General features: G+C 36.1%; 1 protein-coding gene across 1 annotated transcript in view; it reads left to right on the top strand.

Moving 5' to 3' along the window:
- Positions 1-15,871: 15,871 nt before the first annotated feature.
- Positions 15,872-19,412, top strand: part of LOC140172642 (uncharacterized) — a 102,401-nt gene continuing 98,860 nt past the window's right edge. Inside the window, 2 exon segments of the mRNA XM_072195775.1 lie at positions 15,872-16,055; positions 16,278-16,612. Coding sequence (XP_072051876.1) covers positions 16,568-16,612 — 45 coding nt within the window. The 5' untranslated portion in view covers positions 15,872-16,055; positions 16,278-16,567.

The raw sequence follows: 19,412 nt of genomic DNA, 5'->3' as shown, positions 1-19,412 counted from the left end.
ATTGCTAGATTTGTAATAAAAGTGCTCTCAGAAAGTGGAAAGTTGACTATTGCTAGATTTGTAATAAAAGTGCACCCAGGAAGTGGAAAGTCGACTTTTGCTAGATTTGTAATAAAAGTGCACCCAGGAAGTGGAAAGTCGACTATTGCTAAATTTGTAATTAAAGTGCAATCAGGAAGTGGAAAGTCGACTTTTGCTAGATTTGTAATAAAAGTGCACCCAGGAAGTGGAAAGTCGACTATTGCTAGATTTGTAATAAAAGTGCACCCAGAAAGTGGAAAGTCGACCTTTGCTAGATTTGTAATAAAAGTGCTCTCAGAAAGTGGAAAGTTGACTATTGCTAGATTTGTAATAAAAGTGCACCCAGGAAGTGGAAAGTCGACTATTGCTAGATTTGTAATAAAAGTGCTCTCAGAAAGTGGAAAGTTGACTATTGCTAGATTTGTAATAAAAGTGCACCCAGGAAGTGGAAAGTCGACTCTTGCTAGATTTGTAATAAAAGTGCTCTCAGAAAGTGGAAAGTTGACTATTGCTAGATTTGTAATAAAAGTGCACCCAGGAAGTGGAAAGTCGACTATTGCTAGATTTGTAATAAAAGTGCACACAGGAAGTGGAAAGTCGACTATTGCTAGATTTGTAATAAAAGTGCTCTCAGAAAGTGGAAAGTTGACTATTGCTAGATTTGTAATAAAAGTGCACCCAAAAAGTGGAAAGTCGACGATTGCTAGATTTGTAATAAAAGTGCACCCAGAAAGTGGAAAGTCGACCTTTGCTAGATTTGTAATAAAAGTGCTCTCAGAAAGTGGAAAGTTGACTATTGCTAGATTTGTAATAAAAGTGCACCCAGGAAGTGGAAAGTCGACTATTGCTAGATTTGTAATAAAAGTGCACCCAGGAAGTGGAAAGTCGACTATTGCTAAATTTGTAATTAAAGTGCACCCAGGAAGTGGAAAGTCGACTTTTGCTAGATTTGTAATAAAAGTGCACCCAGGAAGTGGAAAGTCGACTATTGCTAGATTTGTAATAAAAGTGCACCCAGAAAGTGGAAAGTCGACCTTTGCTAGATTTGTAATAAAAGTGCTCTCAGAAAGTGGAAAGTTGACTATTGCTAGATTTGTAATAAAAGTGCACCCAGGAAGTGGAAAGTCGACTATTGCTAGATTTGTAATAAAAGTGCTCTCAGAAAGTGGAAAGTTGACTATTGCTAGATTTGTAATAAAAGTGCACCCAGGAAGTGGAAAGTCGACTCTTGCTAGATTTGTAATAAAAGTGCTCTCAGAAAGTGGAAAGTTGACTATTGCTAGATTTGTAATAAAAGTGCACCCAGGAAGTGGAAAGTCGACGATTGCTAGATTTGTAATAAAAGTGCACCCAGGAAGTGGAAAGTCGACTTTTGGTAGATTTGTAATAAAAGTGCTCTCAGAAAGTGGAAAGTTGACTATTGCTAGATTTGAATAAAAGTGCACCCAGAAAGTGGAAAGTCGACGATTGCTAGATTTGTAATAAAAGTGCACCCAGAAAGTGGAAAGTCGACCTTTGCTAGATTTGTAATAAAAGTGCTCTCAGAAAGTGGAAAGTTGACTATTGCTAGATTTGTAATAAAAGTGCACCCAGGAAGTGGAAAGTCGACTATTGCTAGATTTGTAATAAAAGTGCTCTCAGAAAGTGGAAAGTTGACTGTTGCTAGATTTGTAATAAAAGTGCACCCAAGAAGTGGAAAGTCGACTATTGCTAGATTTGTAATAAAAGTGCACCCAGGAAGTGGAAAGTCGACTATTGCTAGATTTGTAATAAAAGTGCTCTCAGAAAGTGGAAAGTTGACTATTGCTAGATTTGTAATAAAAGTGCACCCAGGAAGTGGAAAGTCGACTTTTGCTAGATTTGTAATAAAAGTGCACCCAGGAAGTGGAAAGTCGACTATTGCTAGATTTGTAATAAAAGTGCTCTCAGAAAGTGGAAAGTTGACTATTGCTAGATTTGTAATAAAAGTGCACCCATACAGGAAGTGGAAAGTCGACTCTTGCTAGATTTGTAATAAAAGTGCTCTCAGAAAGTGGAAAGTTGACTATTGCTAGATTTGTAATAAAAGTGCACCCAGGAAGTGGAAAGTCGACTATTGCTAGATTTGTAATAAAAGCGCACACAGGAAGTGGAAAGTCGACTATTGCTAGATTTGTAATAAAAGTGCTCTCAGAAAGTGGAAAGTTGACTATTGCTAGATTTGTAATAAAAGTGCACCCAGAAAGTGGAAAGTCGACGATTGCTAGATTTGTAATAAAAGTGCACCCAGAAAGTGGAAAGTCGACCTTTGCTAGATTTGTAATAAAAGTGCTCTCAGAAAGTGGAAAGTTGACTATTGCTAGATTTGTAATAAAAGTGCACCCAGGAAGTGGAAAGTCGACTATTGCTAGATTTGTAATAAAAGTGCACCCAGGAAGTGGAAAGTCGACTATTGCTAAATTTGTAATTAAAGTGCACCCAGGAAGTGGAAAGTCGACTTTTGCTAGATTTGCGACCTTTGCTAGATTTGTAATAAAAGTGCTCTCAGAAAGTGGAAAGTTGACTATTGCTAGATTTGTAATAAAAGTGCACACAGGAAGTGGAAAGTCGACTATTGCTAGATTTGTAATAAAAGTGCTCTCAGAAAGTGGAAAGTTGACTATTGCTAGATTTGTAATAAAAGTGCACCCAGGAAGTGGAAAGTCGACTCTTGCTAGATTTGTAATAAAAGTGCTCTCAGAAAGTGGAAAGTTGACTATTGCTAGATTTGTAATAAAAGTGCACCCAGTAAGTGGAAAGTCGACTTTTGCTAGATTTGTAATAAAAGTGCACCCAGGAAGTGGAAAGTCGACTATTGCTAGATTTGTAATAAAAGTGCACCCATGAAGTGGAAAGTCGACTATTGCTAGATTTGTAATAAAAGTGCACCCAGGAAATGGAAAGTCGACTTTTGCTAGATTTGTAATAAAAGTGCACCCAGGAAGTGGAAAGTCGACTATTGCTAGATTTGTAATAAAAGTGCACCCAGGAAATGGAAAGTCGACTTTTGCTAGATTTGTAATAAAAGTGCACCCAAGAAGTGAGAACCCAGCAAACACAAAACGTTTTCGACATCATTCGCAAAAGGTTATAAAAGGTTGTCAGAAAACGTTTAAATGTCGGGTTATATAAAGGGTACATTAATGGTATAAAACGTTTTCATAACATTAAATAACATTTGTTGGTAATTTACTGCACAGCAAACACAAATGTTTTACAGAAAACATTTAAATGTCGGGTTATATAAAGGGTATAAAAACGTTTTAATAATATTCCAAAAACATTTTTGAAAACTTGGTACAAATCATTCTAAACAGAATGTTATTTTGGGGTTGAAAAAATATTTTGCAAAAAATGTTTGCCCAAAATATTTACAATAACGTTTTTAAAGTGTTTTAAGAACATTTCTGTGTTTGCTGGGTGCAAATATTTTAACATAATGTTATTTAAGTGTTGACAAAATGTTTGCAAAAATAGTTTACAATGACATTTCGAAAATATTTTTAAAATATTGTTGTAGTGTGTTTTCATACCAAACGTTTTAAAACGATTTCACGACCTTTATATAACCCGACATTTTAATGTTTTTGAAAGCGTTTTTACCTAAACCCAAAATATAACTTATTTAAAACGCTTTAAAACGTTTTTGTGTTTGCTGGGAAGTCGACTATTACTAGATTTATAATAAACGTTCACCCAAAAGGTAAAAATTCTTACTTAAGTGGAAAGTCAACTATTGCTAGACTAATAACAGTACGCCCGGGAAGGGGAAAGTGGTCTTTACTAGATTTTTAAAAATAAAAGTGCACCCAGAAGTGGAAAGTGGACTTTTGCTAGATTTGTAATAAAAGTGCACCCAGGAAGTGGAAAGTCGACTTTCGCTAGATTTGTAATAAAAGTGCACCCAAGAAGTGGAAAGTCTACTTTTGCTAGATTTGTAATAAAATTGCACACATGAAGTGGAAATAAGTGGAATAAAATTATACCCAGGAAGTGGAAAGTCGACTTGCTAGATCTGTAATAAAAGTGAACAATATTACTAGATTTGTATTAAAAGTGCACATAGGAAGTGGAAAGTCGACTTTTGCTAGATTTGTAATAAAAGTGCTCTCAGAAAGTGGAAAGTCGACTTTTGCTAGATTTGTAACAAAAGTGCACACAAGAAGTGGAAAGTCGACTTTTGCTAGATTTTGCTAGAAAGTGAACCATATTAGGCCTACTAGATTTGTATTAAAAGTGCACATAGGAAGTGGAAAGTTGACTATTGCTATAGATTTGTAATGAAAGTGCACCCAGAAAGTGGAAAATCATCTATTGCTAGATTTGTAATAAAAGTGCACCCAAAAGTGGCAAGTCGGCTTTTGCTAGATTCGTAATAAAAGTGCACCGAGGAAGTGGAAAGTCGACTATTGCTAGATTTGTAATAAAAGTGCACACAGGAAGTGGAAAGTCGACTATTGCTACATAGCCGCTTTCGCCAAACGTTTGACAAACATTTAGCGATCAAAACGTTTGCCAAACGTTTTCGGGCGTTTACGAAAATGTTTGACAAACGTTTGTGCTCGGCAATTGTTTGACAAACGTTTGGCGAAAGCGGCTGTGTAGATCTATATAAATAAAAGGAAGTCGCTAAATCTTGTGCGCGAATAGACTCAGAGATGATTTCACTTTCAGCTCTGATTTATTGGTACATTGATCGGGTACATATTGCCATTAAACCATCTGAGGTTCATTTTTGCCAAAATTGGTGGTAACTAAGAGAATAACATAAAAAACTGTCGTGTTGCTATGCAAAATCGATCGCAGTGGCATTGTGGGTAATAAGGACAGTGTGAACCGCGTAATAATATTTCCATTAAAAACCATACGCAGAGCAACATTGCCCCGTTTTCTGCCAACTGCGAGGTGGCCAAGAAATGATTCAGGCTATCTAGATGCACAACAGCGCATAATTTAATAATGATCTTACGAGCTTTTCGTCCCTACGCAGATCTACGCGCCCCATTTACCGCCACTGCATCAAGGTTGGCAGCCAAGAAATTAAGGCTACGACGCGTGAATCAGGTCTTTGCGTCATCACTAAGGTAACGTAGGAAACAGTGGTCTGGTATAGTCTAGAGTGGTGATAGTGCCTGCGTGGAGACCCGGGGTGCAGACAGTCAGTGTACAATTTCATTATTTATTCTAGGCCTATGAATCGTCCGGAGATTGAGGAATATATACGGGAAATGCATTACACTTTATTTGGTTGAAAACGGTCAACAAATGGTTAAAACCGGATTTTTTTTCCCGGGCCTTTTATTGTCAAAACTCAGTGGTAGCGCGTACCGTAACTAACTGGCAGCGCGTTGGTGTTAGTGCGTTGGCGTACAAGGGATGTGACTCGCACGCACGGGTCGCATATGCATAGGCCAACTTTCCGTGCCAGAAAAATAGAAAAGAAAAGAAAGTAGGACAAAACTGAAAAGGTAGGCCTACTATGGATGGGTTATGGGTACAGGGTTGTGGATTAGAGTAAATAAATAAATAAATCTATATAAATAAAAGGAAGACGCATTATGCATAGGCCAACTTTCCGTGCCAGAAAAGAAAAGAAAGTAGGACAAAAAGGGGTAATGGGTTTGGTTAAGGGATCTAAAATGAGCGTTTATTGCTTTTCGACAGTATTTTTTGTGGGACATGAGAGCACCTCAGACCTATCGAATTGCATTCTGAATACGAAGCATGTCTTTCTGATATCAAATAATTTTCATTTTTGAAAATCATAATATAATACAAATTTTATGACAAATTGTAAAAATTTGATATTTTTCAAATTTTGATATATAACAGTCCTCGAAGTAAATTATATAAATCTAATGATATATTCTTAAAGTGTATGTAGCAGGGAGGAAAAAGCCGACGGTCAATTGAAAATTTTACCTTTCATATTGAAGATATGGATTTTTTCCCAAAAAGACCTAATTTTTTTTTGGTGTTTTGGGAAAAAAAAATCCATATCTTCTATACGAAAGGTCAAAATTTTCAATTGATCGTCGGCTTTTCATCCCACCTACATACACTTTAAGTATAAATCATCAGATTTATAAAGTTTACTTCAAGTACTGTTAAATGTCAAAAATATCAATTTTTAATGATTTGCCATAAAATATGTATTAAATTGCGAATTTCAAAAAATCAAAATTATTTGATATCAGAATGACATTCTTCGTATTCAGAATGCAATTCGATATGTCTGATGTGCTCTTTTGTCCCAAAATAAATACTGTCCGAACGTTCATACCCCAGCCCTTAAGAGATTACCAAAATGATCAAAATCGTAAGGATACGGGAGGCAGGAAGGAAAAAAAATGAAAGAATAAATAAATAAATAAATAAATAATTCATGAAAAAAGGAAGCTAAAATAATGAGAACAGAATTAAATACAAACGGGAAATCACAAGCTATAACTTATAAGCAGGAAATATGAAAATGGGAACAAAATAATAGAAAAAAAAACTTAAACCAAAAAGGACAAATCTAAGTAAGGGTAGATTTATAAAATAATGCATATGAACGGGGTTCAATAAATAAATAACATGGGAACGGAAAATCACAAGCTAAGCAGCATATATCTATTGGAACAAAATAGATTTATGTAGAAGAAACTGAAAAGAAAGAAAGAATAAAATGAATAAAAAGGAAAAGAAAGGGAAGACAAAAAAGATACGGGTATTATACAGGTTACTAAATGAAATGGGAGCAAAATAAAGAAGGAAAGAAAGAAACTAATCAGGAAACGTAAGAAAAAAAAAGCTAAAATTAAAAACTAATCAGAAAATATAAGAAAAATGAAGCCAAAATAATGAAAACGGAATTAAATATATTAACATAAATAACGGGAAATCACAAGCTAAGCAGCATAAAAAAGAAGCTAAAAGGAAACGTAAGAAAGGACAGATTCAGAAAATAATGGGAATGCGGTTAGGCCTAAATAAATAAATAACATGGAAACGGAAAATCCCAAGCTAAATAGCAATTTTTAATGGGAACAAACTAGACCCATGTAGAAGAAACTGAAAAGAAAGAAAGAAAGAAGCTAAATGGAAATGCAAGAAGGAACAGGTTTAGAAAAATAAAATTTACCTTTTCAATGATTCTACCTTTTCAGTAATTCCTCCTGTTTTAGTGATCGCTCCCATTTACTCATCTAGCGGGGACCCGCGCGAAGCGCGGGTATCCCGCTAGTTTGTAATAAAAGTGCACCCAGAAAGTGGAAAGTCGACTATTGCTAGATTTGTAATAAAAGTGTACTCAGTAAGAGGAAACTAATATATTTGCTATAGAAGAAAGTGGAAAGTCGACTTTTGCTAGATTTGTAATAAAGTGCATTCAGGAAGTGGAAAGTCGACTATTGCTAGATTTGTAATAAAAGTGCACCCAGAAAGTGAAAAGTCGACTATTGCTAGATTTGTAATAAAAGTGCACCCAGAAAGTGGAAAGTCGACTATTGCTAGATTTGTAATAAAAGTGCATCCTGGAAGTGGAAAGTCGATTTTTGCTAGATTTGTAATAAAAGTGCACCCAGAAAGTGGAAAGTCGACTTCTGCTAGATTTGTAATAAAAGTGCTCTCAGAAAGTGGAAAGTCGGCTTTTGCTAGATTTGTAGTAAAAGTGCACCCAGGAAGTGGAAAGTCGACTATTGCTAGATTTGTAATAAAAGTGCTCCCAGAAAGTTCAAAGTTGGCTTTTGCTAGATTTGTAATAAAAGTGCACACAAGAAGTGGAAAGTCGACTTTTGCTAGATTTGTAATAAAAGTGCACACAAGAAGTGGAAAGTCGACTTTTGCTAGATCTCTAATATAAATGAACCCATGAATTGAAAAGCACACAGGAAAACAACGTCACACAAGCATCTCAAGTTAGCAAAACTAAAAACATAACAAGAAACACAAAATTAAATAATGATTGAAAATGATTTTTAAAAACAAATTGAGAAGAAGTCGTACTGGTACTGTCGTAAACAAAAGAACAAGTTTCTACAAACGAAACAACCACAAAAGAGAAACAAAATGTCTCCGTGACATCGGCAAGTGATTCTCGCTCCGTCATGACGCCCTATGCAAACGTGCAAACATGGTCAATCAATTATAGTGGGAATTCCAATTGAATGAATTAGGGGTTCATTCATATATTTTCATGACTAAATTAGGGGTTCATTCATAGGATTGAGGGCATGATCGCTGTTTATGCCCCCAGACAAACGTGGTATGTCTATGTTTATGCCCGAGGCGTGAGCCGAGGGCATAAACAGCGATCATGCCCTCAATCCTATGAATGAACCCCGTTCATACATACCCAACATTCTTAGCAATTCAATATATATGAAAACAATAAGGGTTTACAAGTTTAAATAACATTTCCATACCGTTTTCCTTCATAAATTGGAAGAAAATGAGTAGGCCTACTTGCAGGAGCAGCTCGGCTCATGAGGTCAACGGCCGGGAGTCAACGCGTGATACGCGTCATCTTTTGTAATGATATGTCCTTTCTATACCAACCCTCGCCAAGATTTATTATCTACAATACATGAAATGTATGATATAGATGGTATGGTAGACACTGACATTTTCAAACTTATAATGAGTGCAAGTGATTTTGACAGTATTACTCCAATAACCAAATTCGTCAAATCAGCTTTTGATTCACGAACGAACATGGACTTATAGATAATAACAAAGTTCCCATTTGGGCTTAGGGCAGCGTCCCCCTGTCATATTTTTCATTCTATAGGCTCAATGTAACGTGGACTTGAGCGCCACTATTAATATTGTCTATTATTATTAAGACTAATTTATATTTCTTCTATAATTGTAAATATTTGTACTTGTAACTTTAATATTGCAATTTCAATTGTAAATATTTGTATTTGTAAATATTAACTATACCAGTTTGTTTGGTGAATGTTAATAAAATATATTGATATTGATTGACCGGAACGCCGGGCATAAACGTTGTTTATGCCCGCCTATCGACCAATCACGCATGCTGTTATATATAGCGAGTATGTATGAACGGTTGTTTATGCCCGAGGGGCCGCTTGCGGCCCGAGGGCATAAACAACCGTTTAGTCATGAAAATATATGAATGAACCCCGTTCATACATACCAGAACATTTTGTGATTCTTATTTCATCAAAATATTAACAAAAAATAACAAGAAACATCATTAAAAACCATGAATTTCGTTCGTTCTCCCTACCACTGCAATCGCACATCCGGGCCACCGGGCATAAACGCTGTTTATGCCCGGCTCTCGACCAATCACGCGCGCCGTTATATAGCGCGTATGTATGAACGCAGCTTTCAATAGCATGACGAATATTTGCGTACACTCCGCGATATACGCCAGCGTGTGCAACTGTGCGTGAGCAACGAGGAAGTGAATCTAACCCAGTCAGTCGTGAGCACGCTCAAAACGCTGCTCTGTGTGAAAGTAAATATGCATAACAACCAGTGCGCGTAATGCTCCGTGACCAATTATGCATACTTATTAGCTCATGACATTCCCCTGTTTGAAGAGCTCTCATTTCTTTGTTTTAACACGAAAAATTACGAAACTTTCAAATTATGATGCCAACCCAATGAACTTGCACGTTGCGAAAAAAGAAGTAGATCCAAGTTTATTCGGATGAATAAATAGCGTGTGTTTTGAACTAGCACATTTCAGTACAAATGTCGGAAAAAACACAGTATTAAATTCCATTTTTCTGCGGTAATTGAAATAACACATTCGTATAATTCAAAAATTTGACCGATACAAAGGTTTTGAATACAAATACCTCGAAAAATCCGTACGAATTGGCGTAAATCGACCAGGAGGTAGACACTTTTATGGGAAGGTAAAATGAGGTTCGAGAACAATCAGCCCATGACATTTCCCTGTTTGAAGAGCTCTAATTTCTTTATTTTAACACGAAAAATTATCACTCTCTCAAATTAGCATTCCAAACTAGTGAACTTGCATGTCACAAAAAAAGAAGGAAATCAAAGATTATTTAGATGAAAAATAAACGTGTGTTTTGAACTAAACAATTTCAGTAAAAAGTTGGGAAAAAAAGCATCATACTTAAACTTAATTTTGTATTTGTAATTTAAATAACACAATCGTAAAAATCACAAATATGAAAGATAAAACGGTTTTGTACACAAATGCCACGAAAATGTTGTACAAATTGACGTAAATCACCCGGGAGGTAGACAGTTATCGGCGAAGATGAAATGAGCTTTGAAAATATTCAGGTTTTTTAAAACTTTTTGTTTACTTATTTATGCTTTGGCGAACTTAAACGCGTATCACACTGTACACCACTTGCATAGCGCGAGCGTCACGCAAAGTTAAGCGCGCGCCGGCGCGGTATTTTTGTGTTAGGGCGCGTACAACCCGAATGTTGATTGATAGGTGACGCAAAAAACACCACGAGAAAGGCCTGTAATTCGGTAAAATTCGCATTTTTCCATCATTTTGAAGAACAATTTAGACACTTAATCTAAATAACACATACCTATAAATATACCAAACGAAGCGGAATTATGTGAACTACGTGAAAATGAAGTCAAAAAAGTTCATGATTAGGTAAATCGGAGGGGAGGTAGACGAATGTCGCCTAAGGTTTTCAATTTGGAAAAATTGAACAAAAAGTTAGTGTCATTTAAATGATCAAAAACAACAAAAATAAAGCAAACTTGGTCTCGTTTTTTGTCACATAATTAAATGTACATGCCTCCTTAGCAATTTTGAAGCAATTTTGAAATGTTTTTCAGAAAACAGATGACAGTACACTCTCAGAACATTGGTTAAAAATTTTAACCAACTTGGTTAAAATTTTAACCAACCATGTATTTACAGGTGAACAGCCCAACAGTTGGTTATATTGTTAACCAACCTGGGTTGGTTAACAATATAACCACAGGTTGGTTAAAAACATTGACCAACTACTGGTTAACATTACGGTAACCAACCAGTTGGGCAAAGCATGTTGGGCAAAATATAACCAATAGTTGGTTAAACACTATGAATGGAAAGTTCATTTCATTGTTCATATTTTAACCAATTGGAGACATTTGAAGGTAGGAAATTATATTATAAACATTTTATCGGGTATAACACTTAGTTTAAGTGTGTCGAGGCCAGACTGTGAGCAAGACTTACGATGCTTTATCGGCGACAGCTACCTTGCCACAACCGGTCGCAAGCTTAAACTAAGTGTTATACCCGATGAAATGATATACTTTATAATATAATTTCCTACCTTCAAATGTCTCCAACAGATCTTGAAGACCCTGATCCACAGCTTTGCAGCAAGCCACTCATATCGGCCATCTTGTTTTCTGAAATGCATTTTTGCCCAACACAATGACCAATCACAGTTCGCAAAGGAACACCATGTGACCATGGTTGGGCAAAACCATACTTTGCCCAACTTTATTGGCGGGAAAAGGATGTTTTTTACCAAGGTTGGTTAACTTTTAACCAACATTGTGTAAATACCATATTGACAGGTTTGACCAACCATGTATTAAACTGCATTTTGCCCAACTTCAAGAATCTTAACCATTGTTGGGCATTTTTTAACCAACTGTTTTCTGCCCATTCATATTTTATCCAATGTTCTGAGAGTGTATATACCTTATCTTTCAGGTCAGCCAGTGCTGAGCGTGTTTTTGTCTAAATTATTGTACACGGATTGCGAGCGAGAAACCATGAGATTCTTCGAGATCCTCATTTCACAACTAGCCGATTCAGCTCATTAGCGACCGTGCTCACGACTGACTGAACCATGCCAACGCACTCGTGATTGGTTAGCATTGTATCCAAAGTCGTGCGTTCGCGTTGTAGTTTGAAATACGCGATATTTGATCGCGGTTGGATCGAGTACAGCTATTGAAAGCTGCGTTCATTCAATTGGAATTCCCACTATAATCAAAACAACAAACGTTCGCTTTGCTAAAAATAGCTAGGTACGCGCACTAGTACGCGGCCGATTACGCGTTAGGTGAGTTGTTTACCGCTGCCGGTCAGTGACCCGTTTGGCTGCGGTTGTACACCGGAGCTGACTTCGGTGTTACTCCAGGGTTGGCTCGTGGCTGACAGCTATCAGATGTACTTCAGAGTAGCTTCTTAAGAGTACCTTTGGAGTAGCTCCGATATGGCGTATCTAGAAGTTGGCACTAGTGTAGCACCGGAGTTGGCTTCTAGACAGACAATGGATGGAGTAACAGCGAAGTAGCTCTGATATGGTGTATCCACGATGGGTTTGCTAAGGTGTAGCTTCTTCGAAGTAGCTTCAGAGTAGCTCTATTAAGGTGTAGCTTCAGGGCTACACCAGGTGTAGCCGCGAAGGTAATCTGCCGCGGTGGTAAACCGTGAATGAGAATCTGGATGTGTAGATTTGTATTAAAAGTGCACATAGGAAGTGTAAAGTCGACCATTGCTAGATTTGTAATAAAAGTGCATCCAGGAAGTGAAAAGGTTGACTATTGATTGATTTGTAATAAAAGTGCTCCCAGAAAGTGGAAAGTCGATGTTTGATAGATTTGTAATAAAAGTGCACCCAGAAAGTGGAAAGTTGATTATTGCTATAGATTTGTAGGCCTATTAAAAGTTCGACCAGGAAGTGGAAAGTCGACTTTTGCTATATTTGTTTTAAAAGTGTACCCAGGAAGTGGAAGTCGACTTTTGCTAGATTTGTAATAAAGTGCATTCAGGAAGCGGAAAGTCGACTTTTGCTAGATTTGTAATAAAGTGCATTCAGGAAGTGGGAAGTCGAGTTTTGCTAGATTTGTAATTAAAGTGCACCCAGAAAGTGGAAAGTCGACTATTGCTAGATTTGTAATAAAGTGCATTCAGGAAGCGGAAAGTCGACTTTTGCTAGATTTGTAATAAAGTGCATTCAGGAAGTGGAAAGTCGACTTTTGCTAGATTTGTAATTAAAGTGCACCCAGAAAGTGGAAAGTCGACTATTGCTAGATTTGTAATAAAAGTGCACCCAGGAAGTGGAAAGTTGACTTTTGGTAGATTTGTAATAAAAGTGCACCCAGGAAGTGGAAATTCGACTTTTGCTAGATTTGTAATAAAAGTGCACACGGGAAGTGGAAAGTCGACTATTGCTAGATTTGTAATAAAAGTGCACCCAGAAAGTGGAAAGTCGATTACTGCTAGATTTGTAACACAGGAAGTCTTATGTCGACTATTACTAGATTTATAATAAACGTTCACCAGGAAGTCAAAATTCTACTTAAGTGGAAAGTCGACTATTGCTAGACTTGTAATAACAATTACGCCGCGCGGGAATGGGGGTAGTGGAAAGCTGACTTTTGATATATGTGTAATAAAAGTGTACCCAGGAAGTGGAAAGTCTACTATTGCTAGATTTATAATAAAAGTGTACCCAGGGAGTGGAAAGTCTACTATTGCTAGATTTATAATAAAAGTGTACCCAGGGAGTGTAAAAGTGTACAGTGGAAAGTAGATTTATGATAATCATGCACCGGGAGCTTAGGGGAAAGTCTAGGCTTTGTGATAAAAGTGTACCCAGAAATCGATCAATTGACTGAGTTGTTTTTGATATACTATACAATTAATTGATTGATTGATTGATCGATCGATCGATTGATTGAATGATTGATTGATGATTGATTGACTGGTTTATCGATTCAAGTAATGGAATGAAAGGAACAATTAGTAGACTTTTACTGATTGACCTAAATGATTGAAGATTAATTGATCAATGGAATGATCGTTGAAAGTAATATTGATTGAAATGATTTGATTAATTAATTAAATAATTAATTATGAATTAATTAATTTCTTTTTAATTATTTAATTGATTAATTAAGTGATTGATTATTATACTTGCTTCCTATTTTTGCTTGCTTAATTTATTAATTGGTTCAGAATCATAGGCGTAGATCCTGGGATGGGGGGTAAATTCCCCAATATTTTGTCAGGGGATGCTCCATACAATTCTCCCTCCAATGTTGACCCCTGTATATGGGTTTCTGACCAAATTAACCCCATATTTGGCCATTTTTACCTAAAAAGTGCCAAATTGTTCGCGCTTTGCGCGAATTTATTCCACCTTTGTACCAGATTTCACCAGTTCAGCTTCAATATGGCAAAATTTTTCGCGCGCATTTGTACCATAACCTTATTTTATCGCCAATAGGTGCTGGATTCACTAGACTTCAAGGAATTTTTCCCAACCCAACCCCCCCATGTCAAAATGAAATCTACGCCACTGTTCAGAATTGGGAACTAATGAACGATACACTTCTAAATTTTAGGCCAAGACATGTTATGACAAATGGGGAGGGGGGGGGGACTGTCACAACTGATTGATTATTGATTGATTGACCAAATGATTAAAGGGGACTGTGCACTCTCAAAAATACATTAATTAATAGTCAAAGTGCTATAACTATTTATTAACTATTCACTATAAGCTAATTATTCATGCAAGATAGGCCTATATAAGATGCATATGAGATGCAAGATACATATTTGGAAATTAGCCAAGGAATCTAAATATAAACACATATTTCATATAAAAACAGGTGTTTTTTTGGAGAAAAGCACACCCCCACACACAAACCATTTTCAAATCAAATTATTTTGGCTTTTTGTGTGTTTTTTGTATGCCTAATCTAGACACGCCATTGCATGAAGGTGCTTTTTTTTTTTTTGCTCTTGGATATTGGCTCGTGAGGGATAAGTGTCCCCGTATATACATTGTCCATTATTTTTGACTAAAAATTTATTAGGCAAAACAATGGTAAAAAGCCAAATTTTGGATTTTTCCTAGTGTGCTAAAAAAAATTGTAATTTGTGTGTTTTTTGTCCAAAATTTTCCTTTTTACCTCAAACCTGTCCACAGAATGATTCTTTATAGTGATTGATTGACAGTAGTGAATAAATAAATAATTAAATAAATAAATAAATAAATAAATAAATAAATAAATAAATAAATAAATAAATAAATAAATAAATAAATAAACAAATAAATAAATAAATAAATAAATAAATAAATAAATAAATAAATAAATAAATAAATAAATAAATAAATGATTTTTAAGTAATTCATTAATAATTTGATTTATTAATTTAATGATGTGTATGTATGTTGATTGATTGATTGATAGCTTGATTGATCGATCGATCGATTTATCGATTTATTGAATTGAGAACTATTATGGCTGATATTTATTTATTTGTAACACAGTATTTGTAACATTTGGCACAAAGCCAGGAAGATCCAATATTGAAAAGACAATAAATTGAAGGATTGCTCTACAATGAACTTTAATCAAAACATTACTATAAAATTCACAAAAAAGACAGTATAAAATAAAGCAAAATATAAATATAGGCCTATTGTTATTCTCTCAACTTTTATGGAAATTTATGGAAATGTCTAATTCGGAAATATCAAAGGCCTAGGCCTAGATCCAATTATAATTATGATAAAAATGGGGGTAAATACTTGAGTTTATTGTAGTAGGCCTAAGTAATATCACAATTCATACCTTTTCAGTGTTTTAACACTGAAAAGGTATAAATTGTGAAAAAAACACCAAAAAAACCCATTAATTAAAAAAAAAATTAAAATGTTTTTTGTTTTGTTTTTCAACGGCATGGGTCGCTTGATATTACACGACAAAAGTAAGAATAAATAGGACAGGAGAATATGAGGAGATCAATTAGTCCAAAAAGTTGTTAATTAATGATCCAGGGAAGCGCCTTGTTTATGTTTACCTGGGGAGCGTACGCACATGCGCACTGGGTGGCTTTGCACATGGATAAGATGGCGGCTGGCCGGAGTTCTTTGTTGTAAATTGCAATATTTCGGACGTGCATACCATATCCATGTGGATTATAACATGTTTAGATTTTCAGTACATTACGTTGGGAATATATCTACTTCTAGTGTGGTGTATATTCTTCATATTGTGGCATGTAGGCGTCGAGTTTTTTCTCGGTAAGTAGAGTACCCCCGCCATTTTTAAACACCCGGCTTCTTTCGGGCTATAAATAAATGGGCTCTCGATACATTGATCATCGGTGCTGTGACCCAATTAATTGTTGTACAACTAAGGATTTACTTAAAACAAAAAATACTCGCAGTTATCAACCAAATATAACCAAATGTTTCGTCTTTTCAAGTACACTAATATCTAGACTTTCTCTCTATCGATTTCAGATATGTCTGGGTGTGATATTTTGAAAGATAGAGAACGAGAAAAGTTGGTCAAAACTGTGTTGTGAATGGAAAGTACGGTAAATGATTTCGCTGTGTGTGAACATTGACCGGTTACGTGCAGAATCGCTTCACCGCTGGCAGCAGGGACGTTGATTGTACTTGACCGCCGGGCGCACTGTTTGGGGACCACAAAGTTCATATTGGAATTAGACTGTTAACACTTTAATGACTATTTTGGATTTATATACTTTGGATTTAATGTTGCTATTAGATGATTTGAGTCGGTCGCCATGAGCAGCAAGCGACCAAAACGGGCGATTATCCAGAAAAAATTGGTAAGTAAACAATACACTGACAAAATCATAGACTGTAAAAATGTGTGAAGGAAATGCACATTGTACATGTGTGGGGATTGTATTGAATGCATGAATAGCATTGCATTGTTGTCATTATGAAATGTCTATCATGTCTACATTGTGTAGGTCGAGAATTTTAGGCTTTTAAATCAGTTATTTTTTAAAATTCGATATTCGTCAGCACCTTTCGCGTGGCGGTTTTGGGAAATTTGCGATTTGCCCATAAATTAATATTCTAAAAATGCGCGTCTTTTGCACACATTTCCTCCAAAAAGTTCAAAATTGCAGTTTTAAAATATTTTTCTCCTTTTTTTCTCAGAAATATTTTCCGGGGCGTGTTGCATTTTCCGCATGGATTGTATTGCAGACCGCTGTGATTTCTTTCAATTTTAGTGAAAACTTTTTTGGAAAATGAATACGGTACTTTAAAAATGAATATTTTTGAAAAATCTTGAAATTTGCGGCCGAAATGAAAATTTGTGATTATTCCCAATATTCACTAATTTTGGTGCGTCGCTAATTCTCCAGTGCTTACATATTCGGATTTATAATGGTCACCACTGGAATTAAGTATAGCGGTAAGATTTTTAGAGGACCTCTGTTTACACTTTCTTGTAATGCTTCTTAAATATTCTGTTGATGTTCAAATTTGGATCAATAGTTAATTTTGATGACTGATCAATGAGTCAACTGTATCTATTTAGAGCAAAGGTTGAACCTATTTTGAACAAATTCTAATATTAAGTTGGAACATTCTAGAAGCAATCGCCTGTCGTGATCGGCTGTGTTTACTTCCTAATTTCCATTGCTTTACATACAGTTTGTCCACTCTGCAAAGTGACAACACGTGTGTATACAGCGCGTGAACAGTGCTTAGTCTCTGCTGCAGGTATGCGTGGCTTCAAAGTCGGCACAATGTAGAATTTTGCCTGTGCATGCAAAATTTCGTGTTATTCAGCCCATTTTGAGGAAAAACCAGAGTTGTGCATGTAAATTTTATTTTCTAAATCTAACCCTGGTCCGCGTCGGTACTTTGTACAATTCAGAGTAGTACTGACAGTGACTGACATATTATCATTTGCTCGAGAAGTCTAGCCAAGAATTTGCTCACCGATAGCTTCACATTCTTCTAGGCTAGAGAGACAATTGCATTCAAAATCTAGTCAGATTCGCTGAAGCATGACACCGTGTAAAGCAATGAAAGCTCAGTCTAAGTAAACACAGCCAATCACGAATAGTGATCGTTTCTAGAGTGTTGTTTTGTTGTTGTTTTAAAAATGTTGCTAAAATTACACTTCAGCAAAATTTTATGACTGTCCAAAATAGGCAAATCTTGCTCAAAAGATACAGTTGACTCATCAAAATAACCTCCGGTGCAATTGTTGCACCGTCTGACCGAAAAACGATAGCAACACCCTCTAGCATCAGTTCTCGTGTAAAGTGTCATTTACTTGAGAACTCTTGCTTCGAATTTCGCCAAGAAGTCCAAACTTTGTTGCAATTTTAGCAACATTTTGGATGCGATCGCCGGTCATGATTGGCTGTGTTTACTTCTGAACTTCTGTTACTTTGTCATGCTTCAGCGAATCTGACTAGATTTTGAATCCAGCCTAGAATGTGAAGCTCATTGGTGAGCAAATTCGTGGCTAAACTTCTCGAGCAAAGTATCATGCTATCATACATACTGTATGTAGATTTCTACTAGATTTCAATAGCTCAATGGACTCTCTAGCCTCGAATGTGAAGCTATCGGTGAGCAAATTTGTGGCCAGACTTCTTGAGTAATGTACAGCCTCAGAAGGGGCATTCCAAAGTATCTTGCCTTCATCACTGAAACAAACTGTCCATAAAAATGGTTTCAATTGGCTACATGTGACTGTGTAGAAGTATACTGCCATGTTTTGCAGCTGAACTGAAAACCACTTGCGAAAAACGTACAACAGTTCTTTGATAATTGTGGGGTTGCATGAGAAGTCTTCTTTAGAAATTTGTTCACTGATAGCTTCTCATTCGAGGCTAAGTCTGGAGCTATCAAAATCTAGTAAAATCACTGAAGTATGACGTGTAAACAATTGAAGTTCTGGTTTAAAAAGCACAGCCTGAAAAACGATTTGTACTCTAGCCTCCAATGCATAAAGTTCTAGCATGTGCAATTTCGAGCTTGAGTTCTTGAGTATTCGTAGGGTTAAAAATCACATAATTTTGAGACTCTGCAGGTTTTTTTGTTCTTATTTTGATGATACAATCACTGAATGTTTTTGAGTGTACATGTATGGACTATCACATGGTGGTTTTATGGCGATGATAGCATCCGTACGGTAGTTCCGGATATATGTACATACAGCAAGCATTCTGAGCTACTGGTTATCTTTTTGTGCTACACATTGTTGACGGTGTTTTTTTTCCAATACATTTGTTTTAATATTAGTACGGTATATTGAAATAAATTTTAGGTCAGTAAAAAAGCTGCCCAAAGGCAAATCACACCAACTGATCCATCAATATCTGCAGGGCTATCAACTCTCACTCATTCGGTGTGAGTCTTACACATTTGGGCACTTTTTCACGCTCTCACGCCATAGTAAATTCTCACGCATCATAGCAAATTCTCATATATCAACAAAATATAGTTGTCCCTTAGCCCTAACCCCACTACACCATACAAAACCATACAGCAGAAAATAGTGTATGGTTTTGTATGGTGTAGTATTCTACACACACAAATTAAACTGTATGCTTTTGTATGGTCTAGTAGTTACATGTTCACCAACCGTATGGT

The sequence above is a fragment of the Amphiura filiformis genome, chromosome 16, assembly GCF_039555335.1.
Source record: "Amphiura filiformis chromosome 16, Afil_fr2py, whole genome shotgun sequence".
Classification (NCBI taxonomy): domain Eukaryota; kingdom Metazoa; phylum Echinodermata; class Ophiuroidea; order Amphilepidida; family Amphiuridae; genus Amphiura; species Amphiura filiformis.
This window is presented reverse-complemented; position numbering and strand designations above follow the sequence as displayed.